General features: G+C 50.5%; 3 protein-coding genes across 11 annotated transcripts in view; 1 reads left to right on the top strand and 2 right to left on the bottom strand.

The window, feature by feature from the left end:
• Nucleotides 1–25,552, bottom strand: part of LOC149358215 (regulator of nonsense transcripts 2-like) — a 107,790-nt gene that overhangs the window by 79,818 nt on the left and 2,420 nt on the right. The gene's annotated exons all lie outside the window — the stretch shown is intronic.
• On the top strand, nucleotides 1,884–23,979 carry LOC149358218 (uncharacterized). Of its 5 annotated transcripts, none has more exons than XM_089570280.1 (5): nucleotides 1,886–2,268; nucleotides 8,962–9,087; nucleotides 12,968–13,076; nucleotides 15,546–15,741; nucleotides 17,449–23,979. In XM_089570280.1, exons 1-5 carry the CDS (start codon nucleotides 2,169–2,171, stop codon nucleotides 17,521–17,523), a joined length of 606 nt encoding a protein of 201 aa, XP_089426406.1. In that variant the 5' UTR covers nucleotides 1,886–2,168; the 3' UTR covers nucleotides 17,524–23,979. The 5 variants fall into 5 exon arrangements, with proteins under 5 accessions (XP_089426403.1, XP_089426404.1, XP_089426405.1 ...); XM_089570281.1 differs by having other exon boundaries at nucleotides 1,891–2,268; nucleotides 12,971–13,076; XM_089570277.1 differs by having other exon boundaries at nucleotides 1,884–2,268; nucleotides 15,546–23,979.
• Nucleotides 10,228–25,550, bottom strand: LOC149358219 (uncharacterized). 2 transcript variants are annotated; one of them, XM_089570275.1, is made up of 2 exons: nucleotides 18,819–25,550; nucleotides 10,228–18,719 (listed from the first exon to the last, which is right to left on the bottom strand). In XM_089570275.1, the coding sequence occupies exons 1-2, from the start codon at nucleotides 19,249–19,251 to the stop codon at nucleotides 17,668–17,670; spliced, it is 1,485 nt and encodes a 494-aa protein (XP_089426401.1). In that variant the 5' UTR covers nucleotides 19,252–25,550; the 3' UTR covers nucleotides 10,228–17,667. The 2 variants fall into 2 exon arrangements, with proteins under 2 accessions (XP_089426401.1, XP_089426400.1); XM_089570274.1 differs by having other exon boundaries at nucleotides 10,228–25,550.

Here is a 25,552-nt window from a genome sequence, read left to right on the forward strand (position 1 = left end):
AAAGATACACGGTGAAAAAGAGGGGCAGAAGAAAAAGCTGCACAGTAGGAGCTTGACAAGACTCCGAACCACCCAGGTAACATTGACAGGATTGCAATGGTGCAAATTAGTTACACTCTAAAGCTGGGCAACGGGAACCAGCATGTGAAAGAAATAATTAAGGCAAAGTTCCAGGACCACCGCGTCCCTCCCAGTAAACCAAACTTTTTCGCGCTCTGGGTGCATGGGTTTAAACTCACTATAGTAAGATACAGCATAAAGAAAAAAAACAGCAGTTGGTAACAGTGGGTCACGGTCCGCGGCGTCCTGTATTACTCCGCTGGCCAATCACAACAGTAAACAAAATCAGACTTTTAGCGTTTGGCTATATCAACCAAGTCAGGTACCAAACATCTAGAACTTATGTATTTTTTCTTGTGATTAGCTTCTTGTTTAGGTAACAAGTTTCAACAACGGACTACGTTTTTCGTCGTGGCGGAATTCCGTGCAGCGGTCATCCTGAAAGTGGGCGGAGCTTCATCCGAATATTCACGGTTGGCGGTGTTATCAACAAGCCGAACTTCGGAGTGTGCACATTTTATTCTCCAGCTTGTGTTTTTGCGGCACCTGTGCACTGGAAACTTTTTTTTAAATCTGGGTGCACAGTGAAGTGATCCAAAATGTAAAGGAGATTAATCGTGATGGAAAATATAGTAACCTCGTCTCACACCCCCCTTAAAGCCCTTGCACGTCCCTTTACGAGAGCAAGGTCCCGTTTTCTAAAGTCGTTAATCGATCGCCGCATGCATCGCGGAATGAACTGTCGGGGCAGCCCCTACACGTGCCTCGCTTCCACGGAGAGCACACGTGTACGCAGCGGATGCACGACCGGTCTCTACAAATAAATCGCCAGCCTCGGAGGAATTCAAAGGATATTGCCCTTCGGGTCACACTTCAGAGTGTGAATACCTGGCTGCCGTTTACTCGTGAGGTGGCAGCGACGAAATGGGGCGGAGGTCAGATGGCGTGACAGGAGACGACATTTCCTTCCGCTCATTGCGGCTCAGCCTCACACAAACCCGACTCTCTCCGCTGGGACGAGGAAATGAACTGTGCGCTGTACATAAAGCAAGGCTCACGTGTCGCGAGAGCACGGTGTGAACACCCTGAAGCACGCTACAGTATCGTCTGCCGCTTCGTGATACTCTGAATGCATCCTTCTTCCTGTTGTACGCGTCAAGCTTCCCCTGAGGAATCATGCGAAGGAGTGAATTTCGAGTTGTGCTTCACTCTTCACGCTGTGTGCGCCACCTTCGCATACCCAAGATGACCGTCATATATATCCTGCTGGATTCTAGAAGGCATCGTCGTGCAGACTTCTTTATGACATCAGATTGAGAAGTGGTACCTTCGCCGTGTGTGCCGCACTCAAAGCTTTGCACTCAAAGCGCGAAATATTTTGGTAGCACGGAGGCTATGCGTCGTTTGACCGTTGCTCATGTATCCCTGAGGCGACCTGTGGCACGTTCCGTGCGGACTCCAGAAGGTATCATTGTGGCCTCAACTTGGCAGAGCAATAGAGCATTGTGGCACGTGGCAGAGCAATATCTCCGTTGTGGGTATATCCGACTACTCCAAGCCAGGCTGTAACAAACACAGGAACAAGCTACCGTCTCGAAACCGCAAGAAAACTCAGGCTCCTCACTCCCGCTGCCATCGGACGGAGATACGCGCAGAACACACTCGACCAGTTTTTCGTTGTTGTTTGTGTGTGTGTGTGTGTGTGTGTGTGTGTGTGTGTGTGTGTGTGTGTGTGTGTGTGTGTGTGTGTGTGTGTGTGTGTGTGTGTGTGTGTGTATGTGTGCGATTACGGGGACCGTTTCCCCCACAAGCGCAAGCGCGTACACGTACACGGCGAGATTCGCGCTGCGCCGCCCTTGAATGTGGGCCACTATATTTCGCCTCGCCCAGTGCGGCGTCCGAGGAGCGACAGCCAACTATAAAGCGAGCAGCTAGAGCTATCTGCCCGCCGTTGACAGAACAGATGCTCCGGTTGTAAAGTTCACAAACACTGCTGCAGTCCAGATAGCGGTGGGGTCGCCCCCTTCCTGTTTTCATCGCTGGTCCCGCGGTTAATCTGTGCGGTTAATCTGTGCGCGTCCACCCAGGGTCGGCCGAAAACGCAAATTATGTGGTCGGCTGCGTGCGTCTTTTCGTGGTGCGTGAGTGTCGTGCTTTTCGCGATGGCAGCCGGAGACTCGTTGACGTTGGAAGACATCCTGCTCAAAGGTGGCGTGGAGCTTTTTCTTACTGTGCGCCCCTAAGGCGTTTATACTTTCCGCGCGAAGTGATTTTCAGAGAACGTAGCGACTGTGTGGTACGTTTGGAAGGATATTGTAAACATAACAAAAAAATAGAGAGAAACGCTAGCCCAGCAATGCCCCTTTAGAGCACGAGAATCAAATTCGTGTATCCTTATCAGTTAGTACTCTATAACTTGAACGCGTTTTTCCTAGTTGTAGACTATATATAGCTGGAGCTGCAGTACATTTGGGCAGAAAAGTGTCTCGGCGAGACTGTTTATTCACTTCAGAAGAGCGTGTTGTCGGGCTAGTGAACTGTTGTATGTGTTTCTTTCTGTGTCCTGTCTAAGTTGTTGCGCAATTCACTTATATACTATTTTTATTCACGTCGCGTAAAATATATAGTGACGTGTATAATATATATCGCGATAACATTGTTCGTAGCGCTAAGTCAACAGAATCGAAATCGAAGTCTCTTATCATTGTGTTTAGGCCGCGGCTAATGTGTCGCGAGATTCAACGCCTACCAACAAGACAGCCAATATTGAACTTTTTTCTCGATGTCTTTCTATGCCAACTTTGTTGTTTTTAATTTTTTTTAGGGGGGGGGGGCTGTTTCCTAAATTATGGACGCTTTCTTTGTGTCAGTGCTGCGCCCAATGAAACTGCGGCCACTGGCTTGCTGCTTGGCTGCTTTAAGCTCTCCGCCAAGAAAGTTGAAAACTTACAGCTAATCGCTGGCAGCTGTCATGCAGTATCAAGACTGAGATATCAAAACGCGTTCGAACAAAAGGAGAAGGAATGGTGACCTTACGTCTTAAATACTTCTTTAAAATTAATCTACGAGATTTCCTTGACCGCAAAATCTAGCGGCTTTGAATCTTATCGCCGACGAAGGCTCAGGGGCCGAATTTCGTTGTCAACTCTGTATCATCCGCAAGAATTTTGAAGAAGCAACTAGATAAGAGATGACCGCCTACAGCCACAAATAAAGAAGCAAGAGGGCAGGTGCTTTGGTCTGCTTCGAGGGACAGATACTCGGCTAAGGACACGGAGGAGAAGTTCACCAAAAAAGAGAAAAAACTACGCTGCTGCCGACGGACTGCAAAATTCAGTGACGTTCCGTACGCAGCGAAGCGTATACTTCGCTAGAAAGAAATAAACGAATCCACTAAGAAGAACTATCGCAATGACTGCAAAACAAAGCCAAGTTTAAAACTGTAAGAAATATTTTTTTTGCTTCCAAAATAAATCAATAAATGGAGCCTGATCTAAAACAACGTCAAAGCAGACACACGCGCGAGATTTGAGCGCGAAGGATTCTTCAGTTTAAGCAGACATCTCATGTCATTTATACCGCAGTGAGCTCTAGCTCGAAAATACGGCGATTAATTGTTCTGATTTTTTTATCTTCAAATCACAAAGAGAGAGAGAGACTCTTTAATGAAGAGCAGCGAATTTAGTTCAAATCACAAACGTTGTTAGCTATCTAATACTACGATGGCACTAATAAAAAATATTAAAGTGTCCCGGCCCGTGCCGGACTTAATCCAATTCGAATTGGAAAAACTGTTGTGTCCCCTTATCGCTTTTGTGTGTGTGCGCCCCCTCCTAACGACCACTCGCATTCCCCTCCTAACGACAGTTCGCATCCTCCTCCTAACGACCACTCAATCCTCCTCCTAACGACACTTGCCCCTCGTCGCACGCTGTCACCAGATGCCCCCCCACGGTGCGCCCCCGCACCCTCCTCCTGTTCTGGGAAGCCACTCCCTCCCGTGGACGCTTCTCCACTCCCTCCTTTCTTCGGGCGGCCAGTTCGGCTCCTGCCTCGGTCGACGCTGGTCGCACCCTCATCGGCTTTAAATAAACGAAGTCTAAAAGTACCGTGTGCGTCTTTCGCTGCATTCAACACAGCGACCGGACACGACAGTGGCGACGAGAAAGTGGATTCGACCCGCGCTACGCAACGCTATTGACAAGCCATGGCTACGCGAGGGTTTCCCAATCAGATACCAGAGTTCAACAGCTCATCGTGGTCATCGTGGGTTGGACGCCTTCAGTTCTACTTTGAAGCTAACAACATCACAGACCCAGCCTTGAAGAGGGCCAACCTGCTGACGCTGTGCGGGGAGCAGACCTACGATACTGTCTGCGCCCTTATTCAGCCAAGCACACCAGCGGCAGTGTCTTACGACGACATCGTAAAAGCGCTGCAAAAGCACTACGACCCAAGGCCATCCGAGGTCTACAGCCGGGCTCGCTTCCAACGACGAGATCAACTGGGAGGAGAAACTGTGAGCGCCTACGTAGCCGCGCTCAAGAAGCTCGCTGCCGACTGCAATTTTGGAACGCTGTCGACAACAGCTACCGGGCAGGAGGGAGACGCAGCTTCTTCTGCTAACACCACCATGCTTCCCTTGGACGTGATGTTACGCGACAGATTTGTGTGCGGACTGAGTGACGAGTCACTGCAGCAGCGCCTGTTCGCTGAGAAGGACCTCACATTCAGCAAAGCTTACGACATCGCCGTTCGAGCGGAGAGCGCCGGTCACCAGCAGAGAGGGATTCGCCGGAACACCGAGCCGGTACACCAGACAAGCAACCAGGTGCGCAAGCCTTCTGTTGTTGTAAAATCGGTCAAAAAGGCACAACGCTGCTGGCGGTGTGACGACCAACACAACCCCCAGGGATGTCGATTCCAGTCAGCCACGTGTAATTTTTGCCACAAGCGAGGGCATATCGAAAGAGCATGCATTACGAAACGGAGACTTGCCAAGATAAAGTCACCTTCCCAGCCTAATCACAGCGTCAACGCCTCAGAGAATACGCCGCTATCTGATCTCCATGGAACAACATCAGCAACACCATCTGTGTTGTACGACCTGAACACCATGAATCTCGGCACGCGACCGAAGATTTTTACAGAAGTAAGCGTACATCACCAGCTGATTAAGTTCGAGGTGGACTCCGGCGCAGCCTGTACTCTGATCAGTGAGGACACGTTCCGAACTTCATGGCCATCTGACGCACCCGCCCTGCAACAAGACGACACGCACCTGCGAACGTGGTCAGGACAGAATCTGCCACTATTGGGCTCTGCCAACGTGCAGGTTAACTACAACGGCCAGACCCATACGCTACCTCTGCTTGTTGTGAAGGGCACAGGATCAAGCCTTCTAGGGAGAAACTGGTTTTCTCCACTAGGCGTGATGATATGCGGCATACACCAGACGCCGAGCCAGAGCATGGTTGAGCAACTGCAAGAGAAATACGAAAGAGTATTCTCGGAAGAGATTCCAGGAAACGAAGGGCCCCCGGTCACACTGGAGTTGTTGGACAACGCGCAACCCAAATTTCTGAAGGCCAGGCCGGTGCCGTTTGCTCTCCGAGATTCAGTTGAAAAAGAGTTGGACAAACTGGAGCAGCAAGGTGTCATCGAGCCGACGCAGCATTCAGAATGGGCCACACCACTTGTCGTAGTTCGCAAGAAGAACGGAACCATACGCCTCTGCGGAGACTACCGGAGCACCGTCAATCTTGCGACTAAAGCGTCCTCTTACCCGCTACCGACACCTGAAGAAGTATTCAGTGTACTGCGTGGCGCAAGAGTCTTCAGCACATTGGACCTCACCCAGGCGTATCAGCAGCTGAAGGTGAGCGAGTCAACTGCTGAATTATTGGCAATTAACACACTGAAAGGCTTGTACAAAGTCAAGCGACTGCCTTTTGGCGTAGCTGCAGCCCCGGCCATATTTCAAAAATTCATGGAGACAGTGCTTCAGGGCATCCCAGGAGTTTGTGTCTACCTTGACGATGTCATCATCAGTGGCACTTCCACTGAAGAGCATGCAGTGCGCCTAGAGCTCGTTCTCGAAAGGCTAGCAAACGCTAATTTGTGCATAAGCAAATCGAAGTGCTGTTTTGCGGTGCCAGAGGTGCAATTTCTGGGACACCGAATTGATGCGGAAGGCATTCACCCTACCGAGGACAAAGTGCGAGCGATCACAGAAGCACGAGCTCCAACAAACAAGCAGGAGCTACAGGCTTTTCTCGGACTCTTGACGTTCTACGACCGGTTCTTGGAACAAAGAGCTACCGTGGCCAACGACTTATACCAACTCCTTCGGAAAGATGTGACATGGACATGGTCGCCACGCCATCAGCAGTCATTCGATGCCCTGAAAGACCTGATTCGAAGATGTACAGTCCTCCGCCACTACGACGAAAGGAAGCCTCTGCTTTTGGCTTGCGACGCATCACCGTACGGAGTCGGCGCGGTCCTATCGCAAACTGACGAGCAAGGAAGGGAAGCTCCCATCGCCTTCGCCTCACGTACGTTGTCGCAAGCAGAACGCAACTACGCGCAACTTGACAAAGAAGGGCTAGCCATCGTCTACGCGGCGACACATTTTCACCAGTACATTGCCGGCCGGAAGGTGACCTTTATAACCGATCACCGACCGCTATTGGGCATTCTGGGACCACAAAGGCCTATGCCACCAACTTTGTCTCCGCGAATGACACGTTGGTGCATCAAACTCTCAGCGTACGACTACGCTCTGGTCTACCGCAATGGGAGTAAACATCAAAACGCCGATGCGCTAAGCCGTCTGCCACTAGACGCAACTGTTGACGAGCCATTTCCACCAGGAGACGTTCTGATGTTCGAAGCACTGCCAGAACCTCCGCTTACAGCAGGCACAGTTGCAGCATCTACGCAGAAGTGCGCAGCTCTCCGGCTAGTTTACACAGCTGTTCAACAAGGCAACGTGCATAAACTCAAAGGGGACAACTTCGACGCTTACCGCAGGCGAGCTACAGAGTTGAGCACCCATCGCGGCTGCATCATATTTGGGTCCCGAGTTGTGATGCCGAGAGAACTACGCGCACAAGCTATGTCTCTCATCCACGCCGGACATCGGGGCATCGTTGCAATGAAAAAGTGTGCCAGAAGCTACATGTGGTGGCCTGGCATTGACAACGACATCGAAACAGTGGTGCGAGAATGCAAGCCTTGCCAGAGCAGCCGGAGCGCCCCGCCGAAAGCTCCTGTCCCAGAATGGGAAAAGCCAGACACACCATGGCACACACTGCACATTGATTTTGCAGGACCAATTGAGGGCTGCACTTTCCTTGTGGTCGTAGATGCCTACACAAAGTGGCTTGAGATAAGGCAAATGGGACAGACGACTTCGGCAGCAGTCATTGACAACCTCCGATCACTATTTGCAACGTTCGGCCTGCCGCGCAAGGTAGTGTCGGACAACGGAACACCGTTTGTGTCTGCGGAGATCCTCAAGTTTTATCGCGACAACGGGATCTCATCAGTTACATCGGCTCCCTACCACCCAGCGACAAACGGACAAGCCGAGCGCTACGTAGCCGAGCTAAAACGCGCCCTTGAAAGAGATCAGACAGGCTCGCTGCAGCGCCGCCTTGCGCGCTTTCTCTTCAAGCAGCACACGACGGTTCAGAGCACAACAGGCGAGACCCCCTCGAAAATGATGTTCGAGCGTGAAATGCGAACCCAGCTCACAGCCATCCTCCCCGAGCCAAAGGCAGAGACGTTCCGGGAAGAAAAAGCAATTCCGCGCTGCGGCACGCTTAATGAGGGGCAGCGCGTCCTCGCCCGACAGTTTCTGAAAAAGCCACGCTGGGAGGAAGCTACAATTGTCAGACGCATAGGCCTGCGCTCTTGGCTCGTCAACATACATGGCACAGTAGCACGCCGACATCTCAACCAGCTGCGTAGATTTACGACGCCGTCTGAGAGCTGTCCGCCAGCGGAGAGAACACGTGCACCATTTTCCCACATAGCCTGGCACCTCTTCCCGGAAGAAGAGACTTCGCCCAGGACAGACCCAGGAGACACAGCGAACAACAGCCAGCCTACAAGTGTTTCTCCCCCGAGCGCACAAAGCCAGCGCGCCTCCACGCGTGAGCGCCGACCCCCTGCACGATACCAGGCAACTTTCTAAGGGGGAAGGAAGTGTTGTGTCCCCTTATCGCTTTTGTGTGTGTGCGCCCCCTCCTAACGACCACTCGCATTCCCCTCCTAACGACAGTTCGCATCCTCCTCCTAACGACCACTCAATCCTCCTCCTAACGACACTTGCCCCTCGTCGCACGCTGTCACCAGATGCCCCCCCACGGTGCGCCCCCGCACCCTCCTCCTGTTCTGGGAAGCCACTCCCTCCCGTGGACGACGCTTCTCCACTCCCTCCTTTCTTCGGGCGGCCAGTTCGGCTCCTGCCTCGGTCGACGCTGGTCGCACCCTCATCGGCTTTAAATAAACGAAGTCTAAAAGTACCGTGTGCGTCTTTCGCTGCATTCAACACAGCGACCGGACACGACAAAAACTAACAAGGATAACAAATATTTTGTATTGCAGAAAAAAAAAAAACTCGCAAGAAGCACAACGAGAAGCATTTCCGCGTGTTTTGCTTGCGCGTAGTGCGTCGCAGTGCTTCTTTTATTTGCGTTTTGTTTCCGCCACCTTGCCCCTAATTTCATAGGCCCTAAAGTGGATGCGGTCCTTTGATTTATTTACTTTTGTTTTGAATCGATTCGTCCCTGTGCGCCAGTCTTTCCTGCATGCAGACCAATCGCAGTAGAGCCAAATCGGGGTGAAATATTTCTTATGCTTTTTCTTCCGACCCCGCTTGTACCCATCTAGGCTACTCCGAACTCGGCCAGTGGTGCCAGACCGACTCGAACTGCTCGATCGAGAACTCAGGCTGCATAGCAGAGACATGCGTCTGCAGGCTCGGCTACATTCTTCACGAAAACAGGTGCATTCCAGGTGAGTGCGCGCTGAAGACAAGCTGCGAAACTGTTTAGTGTTCCTGCGCCTTTTCATTGATGGCGATGAAGTCGAGACAAAAAGGCGGGGAAAAAAAACGTGAACGGCTGTTGGCTTGGAGAGGATTCCGCAGCAGACTACTGGGGCATAAGTAAGGCTACGGCAGAGGTACGCAAATGTGCGATATAATATTCGGTTTAGGGGCAGCACTCTTGCACTCTTTCCTAGTTAAATTTGCCGCGATAAAAGCCGCCTCTATATGGCTCTATTCGTGTTTTCATGAACGGTACAATAACGGCAATTTTACGAAAGCGCGTCGTTACGCTTTTTCACTATAAAACTAAATGATATGCCTTTGTACAAGAACTCCGTTTCGCAGCATGAGGTAGAAAAATTGCGGAGCGAAGCTTACCGGCTTAGCGCGTTAATCAGCGAAAGCTGTCATAGTTTCGGTTTAGCTATTTAACACTGCGTTTGGCCTTCGTCAGCCGTAAAAGAAAGTTTAGCAATGCTGAGATGAACCAGCGAAATCTGATCTGGCCACCCGTCGTCTCCCGTCCTCTCTCACTTTCCCTTTCTCCACTTTGCCACCAGCCAACCGTTGCAGGTGGCGGCCATTGAATTTAAATAGAATAAATTAATTTGAATTAAATTAATTCACTAATAAACTAAGACCTCACGATTGACAGCGTAGATTCTACTGTAGAATGCAGGGATCTATAGCTGAAAAATTAATCCAAGCATATACATAAGACTTTTCTTTATGACAACCATGAGTTTTGCTAACAAGCCGCCGACAGTGTGCTCAGGGCAGCGGATATTCCTACGATGCGTTTATTTGATGGGGCCCTGAAACACCTTTTGAAGAGAGTACTTGAACTCACTCAATCAAAACATTAATTGTCATTAACACCTCAGCCAAATAATGCACTTTACACGCAGCAGAGAACCCATAATTGTGCGCGAAAGTTGGCAGGCCCGTTCCGACGACTTTCTGAAGCTCTCGCTCTGCTCCGTGTCGCACGTATGCGTATGTCGGTTAAAAAAAAAGGGATATTGGGTAGAGTCTTTCAGACGTCCGGCAGGCACCGTGGCCGAGGCCAGTCACGGTTGTTCAGGAAGCAACCCCCCCCCCCCGCCCTTACTATGCTTACTATGCTACCATGCCGAGAAATATCGAATATCTACAAAAGACGGCTTCGGTAAGGAAGCACGATTGAGTTGTAACATAAGGCTTGAGGTTCGGAAAAAGATGATAGCAGCCGGGAGGTGAATAAGGCGAGCAAGGTGGATTTCGGATTATATGAAATTGACATTGGACGGCTTCTGAACAGTTACGGAGGCTTTGTTTCCTGCAACAATGCCATACAAAAACAACACTCCCTTCGACAACTTTGCTCGGAGATTTTTTTTTTTTTGACCAGCTCCTGCCTGACTTTTTTCAACAGTGAAGCATAGCAGGCCGCTGTGACCACGGTGCCAACTTCTCGACAGCCCACAAACACTGGTGCATCCCTGTCCCAAAGTACGGATACAGTCAGCTTACGGGCGACCTTTGCGTTCGCGATCTCTTTGGTCGGGGTAAACTCGGGTCTGTCCAATTCTTCGACTGCTCTTTGCTCTCGATACCAAACTTTACCTTGTCTCAACAGCTGTGAGAAACCTACATAAAAACTCGCTTCTGTGCCTCGAAGTTCTGAGGAATCGCCTGAGAAGTCACCTCGCATTCATGCTTCTGGTGAGCGTTGAAGCATTTTGAGATCCGTTTCGTTGAAGTATCCGTTACGTCTAGCATATAACTTAGTACATGTAACTCATGCGCTGTCGTGAAATGGGTATGGTAGCTGCTACGAAGTTAGCCGGTATCCTTCTATCTTCCAAACCGTATTTCGTGAGCGTCGTCCCCATTTTCCCAAGTGGTCACATTCACAAGCCTACCAGGGCGCTTTTCATCTTCAGTGCTGAAATGACCTGTCTGAGATCGAGCCGCCCATTGTTTTACTGATGACATAGTTGCTGACAGCTGCTGACAGAGTATCGAAAATGTCGTTTGCAGACTCTTGGCACTCAGAAAAAATCATTCCAGCGGGGCACTCCTTCAGTGTGAAGTCCGTAGCGACCGCCGACGCTACAGTTCAACACACACACACACACAAAAAAAAGAGAAAAAAGTAGGTTGGGATGATGGAATTCCGTCCAGGTTTTCCAGGTTTGCTGAGTTGGGAGGAAGGAAAGAGACTTTAATGGATAATGGAGAGGTCTGCCTGGTTATAGGCCTGGCATGCTACTCCAGGTGAGGATGAAAGAAGAGAAGAGGGTGAAAAAAAAAAAAAAGTTACATCAAACATACTCAACACTCACGCACTCTCACACACACAATGATTATCAAAGTATGTCCACTAAAACCATGTCCCTTAGATGACTATCAAAGTATGTCCACTAAACCCGTGTCCCTTAGAAAAACTAAGAAAGCTTTTGTCCCTCGCTCAGCCGAAGTTACATCAGTCCAGGGTCCAAGTACATGCTCCAGGCGCACGAGGTCGTCCTGACGAAGTCCTAAAGCACCTAACAGTGCCTTGCGATGAGTATTAAAGATTTGGCAGTGGCAAATCAAGTGTTCAATATCTTCGCGCACACCACATGTCGGGCACAGAGGGCTACTTGATACACCAATTTTATGAAGATAAAATTTAGAAAAGGCAACGTCCAGACGAATTCGGTGCAGGCAATTACGGTCACGTCTATTTAAATTCCGGGGCATGCGGAATTCACAAACGGGGTCAATGCGAAAGAGGGGTCTGTATTGACGCCGCGGATCACACCACAAAGAGCGTTGCGTCTGCCAGGCTTTAGTAGCGAGAAGTCTCGCGCCATCACTACGAGAAAAGGGTATCGGTAGAACCAAGGAGCTGTCGCCATGCGCCGATCTTGCTGCACCGTCAGCACGATCATTGCCTGCGAGGCCACAGTGAGCGGGTAACCACTGAAGCACAACACGATGACGTAACTCACAGGCCTCGGTGTGTAACCTATTCAAGTCGTCGACGATCTGTTCTTGAAGGCTTCCGGGTGAATTTATCGCCTGTAGTGCAGCGCGAGAGTCACTGAAGACCACCCACGCTGTTGGCGGTTGTTGTAGGATGTAAGTAAATGCAACACGCAGAGCAGCCAGCTCAGTAGCAGTAGTCGAGGTGCGGTGACTGAGTATCGCTGAAATTGTGGTGCATGTTGACGGAATCCAGACGCCAATCGCAGATGCAGATACATTAATCATCTTGAGATAGAAGCGCGAACCACGACGACCACAAAACAACGCCGACGACACGACGCTTGTTGTTATAGTTGAACGCTTGTGGCGCCGTCTTTCTGTTGTGGTCGTCCTGATTCGCGCTTCCTTCTCAAAACCAGATAAAGTTGTTGTTCAAATCTTATATCGGGTTGAATCTCAAGGCTCATCAGCAACCCCTCGTATCTGCCCTTGCGGTTCATGCCTACCACGCTTAGGCATGCTAAATTATTAATCGACATATAAACTCCGTTCATTACTGCTGCGGACGCAATTTCTGCGACCGCGAATATCGAGGTTTCACTGGGTGTACGTGCGGGCAGAAATATTTACCTAAGACGTATCGAGTTTTCCTTGTTTTTTTATTTGTTTGTTCATGATTTGTACAGTTCCTTGTCCCCCAAGAGCAAGCTTTCGCAAAACGCAGCAAATTATCCGCCTTTGAAAAAAAATAAGCTAAGTAAATTGCTGAGAGATGAGTTTTTGCGGTGTCAGATTTGTCGAGCTGTAAGACTCGATAATGTTCAGTGAGCAAAATAAAAAAAAAAGATGGAGCGAAAGAAACTGATCTGGATTGCCCTGCCATGCAACCAGCAGAACTCCGCAGCAACCGGGGCTTCTCCAAGGTGTACCTCATGAGCGTCGGCTGCCTCCTCTCCATTGTCATCTTCTCCATGTCACTCTGCTTCCTCTACTGGAAACGGTACGTACCCGTGGGAGCAGCACGATATATGCTCTCTGTGTTAAAACGGATTGATGTACAGTCTTTGTCAAAAGTAACCAGGCTCCATGGTTTCCTTCTCATTCGTATAGCAGAGCCCTCACGGCTTCCCTAAAGATCAAAAAGTTCTTTGAAGATGAGAACAGGGGCTCTCCGTACTTTACAGAGATTTAGAGCTTGTGGGCTGACATAATAACTTTAATATACGACTATGAAGAAAAACGTGCAGCCTGGTTACTTTTGACAAAGACTGTACAATAGTAAGTGCCTTTCTCCGAGGTACATGGCGCCACAGTAACCGTTGGTGCAGTTTGTCATAATTGAAAACTTCGCGTTCGCCTGCCGACTGATAAGAATGTTGACCCAAGTCGACCAGAGAGTGATGGTGGTGGCGTTGTTGATGATGATCTTTTTATGTTTCTATATTCATTTTCACACTCGCAAATGTGTTTTCTGCTGCCGGACAAATGCCGACATACCCAGAACGAGCCATGCAGAGAATCAGTTTTTGAATACCCACCGCGGTGGCTCAGTGGTAAGGCACTCGTCTACCGAGCCGGAGTACCCGGGTTCGAACCCGACCGCGGCGGCCGCGTTTCGATGGAGGCGAAACGCAAGAGGCGCCCGTGTGCTGTGCGATGTCAGTGCACGTTAAAGATCCCCAGGTGGTCGAAATTATTCCGGAGACCTCCACTACGGCATCTCTTTCTCTCTTTCTTCTTTCATTCCTACCTTCCTCCCTTCCCTTACGGCGCGGTTCAGGTGTCCGCCGAGGTATGTGAGACAGATACTGCGCCATTTCCTTTCCTCAAAAACCAATTCACCAATTCAAAAAAATTCAGGGGGGCACTTTGTTGACCTAAAGTGCGGTGAGGCGAAAGCCTTAAGCGCGGTGTTGCTGCTTGTGTCACTGATGTGTTGTTAAGATGTAAGACTGAAACGCGACAGCGTCTTGCAACGCTGCCAGGGAGCCCATAGAACGCCATCGCCCGTTCGGTTCTACGCCTTGCTCGTCGGTAAATTGGTTTTTGAAGGAAGGAAATGTTTATGCGTCGCATAACTCGGTGGACACCTGAACCTCGCCGTAACGGGAAGGGAGGAAGATGGGAGTGAACGAAGACACCGTATTCACTAGACGCGCCTTCGTTTATTCCAAACCATCGAGCTCGCATGGCGGAGTGGTTAGCATGCTCTTCTAGCACTCCTGAGACCGGGGTTCGATTCCCGAACTCGACCAATTTCCTACTCTGATTTATTTATTTATCTGGCCTGACTAGAAAGGTTAATTAGGTTAATTGGGTAATTAATCAATGAACTAAACTCATTCCCACTTGGAGCATCACCATACGATCCTTTTAATTGGTTTCATGGTTACTAGCCAAAGTACAATTGGCCCCGTTTGAAATTCGCGCACTGTGACGTCACGACCGTTTCGACCAGTTGAAAAGCGTGTACATTTCTGTCAACAACTCCTGCTTACAACGATCACGGCGCGCGTCGAGACCGGCCGTGCAACGATGAGGCTTCCGCCTTAATAGAACAATAATTCTGAGGGAAACGCACACGTTCACAACTACAAGGACTGGTTGCTGCCGTTTTGAAGTGAATTGCGATGTAGCATAGTCTCTGGGACATTTATTTTTCGTGAATCCCGGAGGCTTGGTTGCTGCGCCATTCAATTTAAAACGGTTATCACGGAGTCCATTTTGCTCGAGACGTCAGGAGTTTGAATCCAGTGGCGGAAAAATTTTAAATGCAATTTTCTCACTAATAAATGCGTTTTTTTGCTTCCAGACAAACTAGAACACTCCGAGAAAGAGATAAAGAATCAATGTTTTGCGATGGAAAAAACAAATCGGACGGAGTTGTTTTTAAGCCGCCTGTCCGTTATAAATCTCCGCGTGTACAAGAATCAGGGCAGCTGTTGACGAGACCAACGGCTTAGTGCGGTGGGTGGGTGACCTCTTCGTCGGACGAGAAGCGCGTCTGGTGTTACTGCATCTTGGGAATCAGCCAGAAGTCAGATGGCGCGAGGTTCGGGTTATAAAGTGCGTGAAAGAAAACAGTCGTCCTTATACTTTTAAGGCGATGTGCAGTGAAGTGTACTACCGTTATAAGCGCATTGGAGCTGGCAGGGTCCATATCAAAAAGCGATGTGCTCCCTGGGAGAAAGGAGAATGTAAACTTTTGTTTGAATGTGACGTTTTTGAATTCCGCCATTAGTAAAATCTTACTGCCCAGCAGGGAAAGCTTACTGAGCACCCGTCCTATTAAATTATTGCCGTATGCGCTTCGAGAAGAGGCTTCCGCCACCGGCTTACTCTTTTATGGCCGAACTGTGGCTGATTACCTTATATATAGATCGACAGTACCGCCCACAGCGCGCCAGTTGCCAGCGCACAAAAGACGTGCTCTTTCGGAACAACGCATGAGATTCGTCGTCTGACGCAGGAAGCTGGACGACCGGCGAAACATGGAGGCGGAGGAGCGTCCCACTGCAGCCGTTGCCGCACCGTCGTTCTGCTCGGGATCGTCTACGGTTGACAAGCCGCCACCCTACGAAGACGCCGTCAGGCCATGCTTCCGCTTCAACCTCGAGACTGCGGCGCCAAACTCCTGGCATGCGCTGCCCTTGCCCAACGACCAGGCACGTATATCCGGAGCTTCGGGTGTCGCAGGACTCTGTGCAGGACGGTGGCTAATGATAGTGGCTTTGGCCCTTTCTCAGTGCGGTAGTCAAACCGTTTGCGCTGGTGCATATAGTTCTGAGCCTCCGGTTCCCTACTCCACGATCACTGTGCCTAAAGGAAGGGGCGTGGAAAGGACTGTACCTCTGTTCCATTGTGCCTGGTATGACCAACCCCTTCCTCTCTGTCTTGCTAGCATTCTGCCTAATGGACGATTATGGCGGATGTAGTTTAGACTAAGTTTGACTGCAGCAGTCGTTAAGGTCACTCCAATAACTATAGAGCTGCCCCTACCCCAACGGTTTGTTTCGGTCTTTCTGTTGTGCGACTGCAGCTACGTCCAAGCTGAAAGCTGTGCCCTTTTCAAAAGCGCACCATTTGAAAATTGCATGTAGAGAGCTTCAGAGCATGACAGCCAACGGTACCGAAATGGTAAGTGGAAAGGCAAGCGGGGAGAAAAGCCAAGTAATCGGGTGGTGAGAATTTCGAGAACCGCTGCTGCTGCGTTCAATCCGAGACCAGGCGTGGCGGATCAACGGTTAAGGCGCTCGTCTACTGAGCCTCAGTACCCGGGTTAGAATCCGAACGCAGCGGCCGCGTTTCGAGGCCAAGCGCAAAAGGCGCCCGTGTGCTGTGCGATGTCAGTGAGTGTTAACGATCTCCAGGTGGTCGAAATTATTCCCTACCTCTCCACTACAGCACCTCTTTCTTCCTTTCTTCGTTCACTCCCTCCTTTATCCCTTCCCTTACGGCAGGGTTCGGGTGTCCACCGAGATACGTGAGACAGTTACTGCGTCATTTCCTTTCTAAAAGCAATTCAATCAATCCGAGGTCGTTTACGGGGTGTAACTCTTCAGATGATTTTGCAATCGTATGCCTATCTGCGTTTGCTGTGTTTGCTGCGTTTATAATTATAAAGGCGCAAAGCGTTTACAGTTGATTGCCCTTAAATCAGGTCTCTTCTTCTTCTTCTTCTTCTTCACCATATTAAAATGGCACATAGCCACGCGGGGGGATTGGCCAAGGTACGGTGGTGAATTCCAAGGAGGTATGATTGCGGGAAAAAAAGCTAATTAAAATAGTAGAATGTTTGAATTCAGAAAATATGTATGAATTGTTAGAAATGTTTAATAATAAGCAAATTAGATACATCAGGAAACAAAATAAAATACGCTTTTGGACATTCAGTGGAATTTTATATGGATTTAACAGGGTAAGCGCCCAGTTGCAATGATGTAATCATGAAGGTCTCATTTTTTAAACTTTTTTCTTCTTTTCTCCTTCTTCCATATTCCTTAGCGGCCGCCAGTAGTACGCAATCACGTCGCGATGTTGTTGTAGTGCACTTCTTTTTTCTCCTGTGCAGCAGATAACTGACTAGTGAAAAGAAAATTAAAGCAATCAACTAAGCAGAACTCACGGAGCAGCATTTCGTATGAAGAAAGTAATCCAAAGAGTAGCATGTTTAGTATTCGCTTACAAAAGGAAAGCCGCAATTCGCATTATGCCTAGAGTGCATTGCCTTCTGCGGACTTTGTGCTCACGCTAAAAGGCGTGCCCTTTTAATTTGCACTCAAACTTACGTATGCACAGAGCCTGTAACGAACCTGCTGTCGGACTATCTGCTGCCGGCTTTAATAAGCTTCGCCATTAACTTTCATGCGCAGGTCGTCATCAACTTACCGCCGCCATATAGAGAAGTTATGCAGCACCAAAAGCGCCATTACCGAGCCTCCATTTGAATACAACGATCTGCTACGGACGCAAGATCTCTGCTCTGCGGCTCATTCGAGCGACACAGCGCCGGTGATTCTAAAAAGACACTGACCAAAGTGTAGGAAAGAAAAAAAAAGTTTTTTTTATTTGGGACCCCAAGTGGACCGGACTCAGCCGCGCCTGAACAGCAGGAAAGTGGCCAGGGAAGTTGCCGCGGCGGCAACGGCAGGTGTCGAGAAGGTGCCCGCCGAGCTTCGGACTGGCATGCCCAGCGGAGGAGCCAGTGTAGATTCCTTCTTGTCTCCGTTCTCGTTGATCATGGCCGCGGCCACAGTGAACCGGGTGTCGTTCTGGACTGTCTTGATGCCATCGTCTCCGGCCAGGAAGTTTGGCCCTCGAACGCCGACCTGCGTCTTGAGCTGCTCCTCGGTCAGGCAGAGGCCGCCGCGCTCGAAAGTGTTGTTAGTGCAGGCGCAAACGCTGTTGAGGCAAGACGCTCCTGCGGCGTGGCAGTCTGTGTTGGCCTTGCAGGCCTGTCCGATGAGGTTCACGTTGCCGGGGACGGGGCTGTCGCAGGACTTGTTGGTCGGACCCCGGACGAAGCCGGACGCACATTCGCAGATCTGGCGGTCGTTGCAGACTGCGTTGGGTGTGGCGAACACGCACTGCTCGGTGTAATCGCAGGGCCAGCCGAGACCGGCCGCGGCACGGCAGGTCAGGTGCTTGGACTTGAGACTCACGGGCTGGGAAGGCTTGCAGAGACAGCGTCCCTCGCTGCAGGTGGCTCCGCGGGGCTCGCACTGGGCGTTGGCCGTGCAGGTGTCCTCGATGATGGAGCCCAGGGCGATGGTGGCCTTCGTGACCTGCGCGTCGACAAGAGCCGTGCACTCGAAGACAAACTTGCCGTTATCGGAGGGCAGCCTCTCCAGTTGGGTGATGGTGATCTTGGAGACCTTGACCGGCAGGTCGTTCTTGACGGTGGTCATGGTGGAGCGGTCGATGAAGTTCTCCAGGGGGCGGCCATTAACAGTCCAGGTGATGCTGGCGTACTCCTTGTAGCCGACGGTGCAGAGCAGCTCCATGGGACCGGAGTCAGCCTCGGGTTCCTCGGCGGCAATGTAAGCGCGAGCCAGTTCGACCTTAAGTCCGGACAGGGCCTCGAGCCTTCCCGCGGCGGCGGCCTGCTCGGGCCTCTGCTGAGCGTACGCCTCCTGAGCTATTCCTGCGGGACCAGTCTCTTCGTCGACGAGCTTTCGAACCTTACGCATGCCCTTCATGCCCTTGTGACGGCGCATGCGGAACTTGCGGCGCTGAAGCTTACCCAGGTCCTGCTCCACCAGCTGCTTCGACGCCTCGTCGGAGTCGGGTTGCTGTTCCAGGCCAAAGACCGGGTTCACGGGGCTGCGTTCGAAGAAGGACTTGTGAACAGAAGCAGGAACGGCAGGTCCGCTGCCGTTGGTTGCAGCAGGAACTCCCGCGGGGACCGGAGCGTTGGGACCTCCGACAGGGGCCTGCGGGGCCGGGACCTTTCCGACTTCGAGCTGGGACTGGTTGCTAGCAGCATCGGCGAGGCTTAGCTGGGCCACGGGCGCCCGGTGGAACGGGCCCTCGAGCAGAGCCCGCTGGCGGTCGGCGTCGAAAGGCGCCACTTGCCGTAGGCCCGCGGTATCCCTGAGCCGGAAATGGTCATCCTGAAAGTCAGCCCGGACAACCAGGGCGAGGCTCAGGCCGGCAAGAACTGCGCGCAGGGCCATCCTCGGCAGTGGTAGAAGGCGACGTGTCGACACTCTGTGCGGCAAGGGCGATCTGAGCTGGCCGGCTCCGAACCCGCCCTGGCGCGTGTCACGAGTGGCTCGAGCTCCTGCACGTTCCCGGCTCGGTGGCGGCCGCCTACTGGTTCCAGCCCCCGGAACGTGCGGCGCGGCTCGGAGGCGGTGCGCGCGCCAGCTCGAGTAGGGGAAAGGGCGAACTCTGCGCACGAGTTCCGTGCGCGTGAAGGAGGACTAGGACGACGAAGTGGCGCAGAATTTCTTTCCTCTCCTCTTCGCGAATGGCTCCAATAGCTTGAATAAACCGATAAGTTCTCGAACTAAGCAACCGTAACGACATGTTATTTGTCTCAACAGTTCTCGAACAAGAACGAGACCATCTTAGACGCTTGTTAAACTACGAATAAGTGAGTTATTTTGCGTTCCTAAGGGCTATTTGCTCATCCGGGCGCATTTCCTATGCGAACCGTTGCGATCTAGTGTAGAAAGTAGAAAAGGACGAAGGTATTGCTATTTCAGCATGTATGTGCCTTTCAACGATTTTACAAAAACGAGAACAGTATGATAGCTCCAAAACACGATTAATATCATGACTAAAGATACGCTGAAGGATACTCGCTAGGAGAAAAGAAAAGCAGGCCTTGGATAATCCGCTGACCAAGAATACGAGCGACCCATTTGCAATAAACGCTAAAACAGAAAACGACACAAGAAAGGCAAGATAAAGACACGCCGGAGTCACTATACTTGAAACTACATTCACCAGCAGTAATTAAGTTCAATGGCCAAAGGGGCCATCTTTGTTCACGTAATTTTCGCGTGAAAATATGTTTGCCTCCGACGCACAACCTCCGGCTCTGCCGGCGCGCCGTATCTTACGCACACGCGGCAAAAGATATAAAGACGGTCATTAGATGCAGCATGTTCACCGCCTGAGAGGTTCACGAAAACATAAGCTTCTCTCCGCCGAAAACCTCTATTGGTTTCTAGTAATTGACCCACAGGTCTAACAAGGTTAAACGTATGCTCGATGTGTGTAAATACAGATTTTCTCACACTATGAGCCGCGTTTTTTTTTTTGTCGAAGGCTGGTTACAGGCGCCTTAGTGTTACACGTACGACTCCCAAAGCCTCTGTAACGCTCAGAAAAACGTAAGATGTCGGCAGTGGTAGTGTGCCCAGGAGGACTTGCTAAATTTGCCGACATGCAGCCACCAGAAGACTTCGGAAACTGCCACCATCGGACTCCAGTCGGCCACTGCCACCATATTAACCAATGAATTGGTGTGAGGCACTACCGAATGGCGAGGAGCCAGTTCTGTTAGGAGGCGGCTGTTTTATTAGCACCAAAATCGGACGAATAACATGTAGTATTGAAAACTAGGTACTACAAGGCACAGCAAAGAGCGGTGTAATATGGAGATATCTTGGGTTTCAAAACTGACGCTGTCAGAGAATTAGTAAGGATATTATCATGGCACAGATTACTCGGAATTAGACGAGTGGGCCCGTTCACTCCGAGGCAAACGGGCATTAAATCTGAATTGCAAACAGAAACGCATCCATTCTAACAGCTCGTCAAAATCTCTACCCCAAGGTGTTTATTGTAGTGAAAACCTTTCCTCTGTGTGGCGTCTAGAAAAAGACTTCTCTGGTTTCTTCAAAAAAACCCTAGAACAGAGAGGCAAAACTTCAACCTCCTCATCGTCGACCGCCCCTTTTCAGTCCTCCTACTTGCGGTGGAAACCACTGGTGTTGCTCTCCCGCGTGCTTTTCTTTTGCCTTTACTGTGTACAGGTGAACAACAACCTCTGCCTCCCGATTCTTGGCCGATCCCCCAGTGTGGGTATGTGCCATCTTTTGAAAGGCTAACAACAGCAACAACCACCACCCACATTACGCACTCAGCCGAGAACGCACCACAGAGCGCACAAACTCAACCCTAGCCAACATACAGCTACCGAAGCCATGCACATCAGAGGAAATCCGGTCGCCCCATTTCTACATACGCAGGCACTATTCGGGCAGCATGCGCACGGGACATGTGGTCTGTCTTCCGCGTTCCACCTGCTGTTATTCGCGCTGCATTTCACATTCCTTCAACACAAATAACCCTCTGACCCTAGCCACAGTCATTCTTACAAATGCGCACATTATGGGAACATTCGCTGCTTCCCAAATTTGAACACAAGGTGACCTCACGAGATACCACTAAGCCCGAGGAGCTGTAGGAACGGAACTCCGGTGCAAGGGCGTCGAAAGCTTCCTGTGGCCTCTACATGTGGAGTGTGTGTTACGCCGGAAGGACCTGCAATTCGTTCGGTTGTCAGAACTTGGTAACTTGTAAATAAAGGTGTTTTGTTTTATCGGATCTATCGTTACGCCCTTAATGACAAGCGCTTTGCCTGTCTGTGCCGTGTCATCGAAGAAGGATGCCTCTCATCTTAGGCACCAGCTTTAAAGCCGACGAGCCTGATGTCTGGTTACTAGGCGAAAAAGTGGTAACCGACTCTCTATCATCCAATCCCCATTATCCGATCCTCATCATCGCTGCGTACGAATGGAAAAGGAAGATTTCAGACAACAAGGAATTAAGTTTGCATACTGATTATATTGCGCCCTTATGTTATTGCTTTTACTTTAATTAACCTCTGAAATTCCCACTAGAGCTTTTGTAATCTGACACTCTGGCTCGTTTAGCACTAAATTTGCGACTGTCGTCGAGCAGTCATTTTTTTTCTCGCCTATACCGAAGCAGAAAACGATGAAGATTTCTTTATGAGGCCAAGGGCCCAAATCGCCGCTTTGATTTCAGAAATTAGAGCGAACTTTAATTCAGCACAGATTTAACGAACCTCACTTCGGCGGTAAAATTAATGTCGTTTTGATACAGGGAATTATAGAAGTACTAAGTTGAACAAATATGGCGAAAATTTGTGTTACTTGATGCGGGATGATAGCACAGCGTTTGACAACTCGTGGCTTGGAAATAATGTAACACATCGCATAATGTCGTGCCATGATCGAATACGTCTATTAAAGCTGCGAGGGAAATTCTGGATGTGCAATCAACGCGCGATTAGAAAAGAAGCGACAAGAGGAAGCCGCGACGCTATTTCAGATATCTCGAAATGTGCAGGAGCCGACAGCAACCCCCGGGCTACAGCATGCTTCTGTTTACTGCGCGAGGTACACCTCACACTTATAGGCACTACGCGAAGAGTACGATTTGCAAAAAGGTGGGCGTCCTTGCTACATCAGTCTTGCTAGCAGCGTATAGGCCTCTCGCTGTCCCTTAGCGAGACTGGAAGGTCGAAGATACCGGTTGCGCCGCTATTTGCGACGAAATTCGGTTCAGAAACAGGTAACTATACAGACAGCGATCACGACAATAGCAACAATAACAAGGGTGCATGGGAATAGCCAATCGTGCATAACACCGAGAAATCACTGTGTCCGTATGGTTTACCTGAAGCACATATACTATGCAAACGAGCGGGAAGCCACTTTATGTTCGTGTAGAGTGAAGCGACCGGGTGATCATCGCATGCGAAGGCGCTGCACACTTGAATGTCCGGCTGTAAGTACGAACAGCATGGAAAATCTTCTTCCCGGAAGATGACTTCGAAAGCGACAAACCTTTGCTCATGGGGTGAGTCATCGGGATGATTATGAAGAACAGTGGCGTTGTTTAACGACGTGCAACAAACACGTGATATCAGCTGTGCTCTAAGTCTGGCTCCACTGAAGGGGGGTCCCTCAGGCTCGGACACCCGGGGTGAAACACTGGTCACGTACCATGACGTAACTATTATAAGAACAGAAGACGGATTTATCCGCCTCCGCATGCGGACCTTAGCAAAGCACTGGCCACGATGCTAAGAAGGATCCAGACTCGATCCATTCCGAGCCCCCACAGGTTATCGTTTATTACGAACGGGGAGAATAACCCCGTATGTCTAAATTGCCAGGAATCAGCAACCCCAGATCACATATTATGGCGATTCGAGGTCAAGCCTCCACCTCGTATGCTCCTGCCAGCTCCCGCCCGGAGAGAGCTGGAATAACTGCTGCTGAAGCAGGAGAAGACAACACAGGAAGCTCTAGTTAACGGGGCCTGGAAGGAGACCCCTGTATAGCAGTCACACTGAGATACAGTCGCCCACGATCTACAAATCACTGGCAATAAAGTTGTTTCTCGCTCTCTCTCTCTCTTTCTAGTGATACGAGCACAGGTGGAGAGAGAAATAAAGAGGGAGAGAGATAAAGTAGCTATCGGCTTGTTTTACGTATCGTTTCATACGAAGGTGAGAAACCATTTTTAAAGGTCGTCGTTTGCTCAGTTTATGCCACAGACCTGAAACAAACCATCCCCACGCTCTGTCAGTGCACTCGCTGTGTAACCTTGGAGCTGAGCGGCCGGCTCTGAACTGACTGATGATACGAGGGCATGGTTTTCCCTTTTCCTTCCGCCTTTTGCGTACTACTTCCAACTTTGTATTTTTTTCCGTCTCGGGCTTTAGAAAATATGCTAACGATTCTTATTAAAAATCACTGCAAACTTTTCGAAACCATAGTGAAGAAATCTTGCGACCACCACTTGCGACCAAGAGCATTTGGAGGAACTGACTTGCCTGTCGGGTATTGCGGCAGGCCGGCCGCACTCTACTCTGTCAGCTAGGCATCGTCCCGATCACCCATCCTGTCGAGGAGCCCCCCCCCCCCTCTCCCACCTTACCTCCAGACCTACGCTCCAATCTCATCATCCTTCCCATCCCTGAGAACGTGCACCCCGAGCAAGACGGAGAACGCAGGGCAGCCCGCGCCTAAGCCCTGCACAAGCTGTACGGCGACACCGAGGTATCCTACGTGGACGTGGCAGCGTACTCGTCGGGCTCCCGCGTGGTCCTCGCCGTCGCTAACAATCAGGCCCGATTACTCGCATCAGGCTCCATCACCACAGACTCATCAGAAATTGCAGAGGAAGCAGCCATTGCGCTCGCTCTCATCTCCACCTCTGCCACCAAAACTTCTTTCCGACTCAAAATTCGCCCTATCCAATTTCGCTAAAGGCCTGATATGCCGCACCGCGGCTCGGCTTCTAAGCTTCTGGCACCCCATCCGCCCCGTAACCCTTATCTGGACCCCCGCACACGCACGCCTCCCGGGTAACGAGGAGGTCCACTCCCTCGCCCGAGGCCTCACTTTCCGGCCTGGAGTTGGACCACCTCCGCCATCCCAGGAGCGTCTGCTTACCTTCAGAGCTATCACTACCGAGATACCCGGCGCGTTTACGCACCACCGGCTCCTTTCCTAACCCTAAACCAGGCGTCCAACTGGCGCCGACTCCAGACCGCTCCCTACCCTATTCTTCTTCATGCCCGCTACCTCGATCAGTTGCTCTCCTCCTGTAAGCTCTCCGGGAAACCGGGAGTCTTCATTCATATCCTCCATCCCCAACCACGGCGGAGTCATACTGGGAGACTCTTTTAGCCAGCTCCGCTGCTGCTGACCAGCGCCGGGTAATTACCGACGACTTGAAGCGGATAGCCCTCCAAGGGCTGCTGTCCTTTGCCCTTTAAGGGCAGCCCCCTAAGGGTTACCTCGTGCCACGTAAGGGGGGGGGGGGAGTCAGGGTTTGCCCCCTCTGCATTGCTTGGCAGTAAATGTTTCCACCGCCACCGCTTTGAAATGCCTCTCAAGTAGAAATGAAGTGGGAGCCGTGAGTCGCAACGACTTATGTAACCTTTCACGTTGCACGTGGTTAAACAACTCCACTGATCGGCATAATCAGCCCGATTGACACCCCATGAGCAAAGGTTTGTCGCTTTCGAAGTCAGCTAAAAAAAATGACGGAAAGAATATTTTTCATGTAGACTTACAGCCGGATATTCAGGCGCGATTGCAGCTCGGACCCGTCCTTTTACCAATCAGTTCCGCTGTACGGCAGCAAGAGTTCCGGCCAATCACGTAGCGTTTCAATGCCTGACGAGCTTTGCGAATCGGGCCAGTGTTATGGACCTTAGGAACAAACACTTGAGTGCAGTGGGGTCGTGCGCGGACCCAGGGGCGTGCCCCGAATTCCTGATAAAGTTTCTCTCTCTCTCTCCCCTGATAATTTAGTGCCAACGGCAACTTCCTCTATACAGTGCGAACAAAGTTTAACTCAAACATTACGCTTGAATACAGTGCATAAACTAAAATTTCTTAGGGGTGTGAAGGTCCATAATAGGGCGACAGAAAGACCTTTTGAAGTTCAGTGATATTCAAAAGATATGAAAAGTCA

The sequence above is a fragment of the Amblyomma mixtum genome, chromosome 2, assembly GCF_055824585.1.
Source record: "Amblyomma mixtum isolate Tamu chromosome 2, ASM5582458v1, whole genome shotgun sequence".
Classification (NCBI taxonomy): Eukaryota; Metazoa; Arthropoda; class Arachnida; order Ixodida; family Ixodidae; genus Amblyomma; species Amblyomma mixtum.

Excerpts from the sequence above, each read along its gene's own strand:
- LOC149358219 (XM_089570274.1), bottom strand. The coding sequence starts at position 19,251 with ATGGCCCTGCGCGCAGTTCTTGCCGGCCTGAGCCTCGCCCTGGTTGTC.
- LOC149358218 (XM_089570277.1), top strand. The coding sequence starts at position 2,169 with ATGTGGTCGGCTGCGTGCGTCTTTTCGTGGTGCGTGAGTGTCGTGCTT. Across the intron at positions 2,269-8,961 it reads GGAAGACATCCTGCTCAAAG|GCTACTCCGAACTCGGCCAG; the intron begins GTGGCGTGGAGC and ends GTACCCATCTAG. Across the intron at positions 9,088-12,967 it reads CGAAAACAGGTGCATTCCAG|CAGAACTCCGCAGCAACCGG; the intron begins GTGAGTGCGCGC and ends CCATGCAACCAG.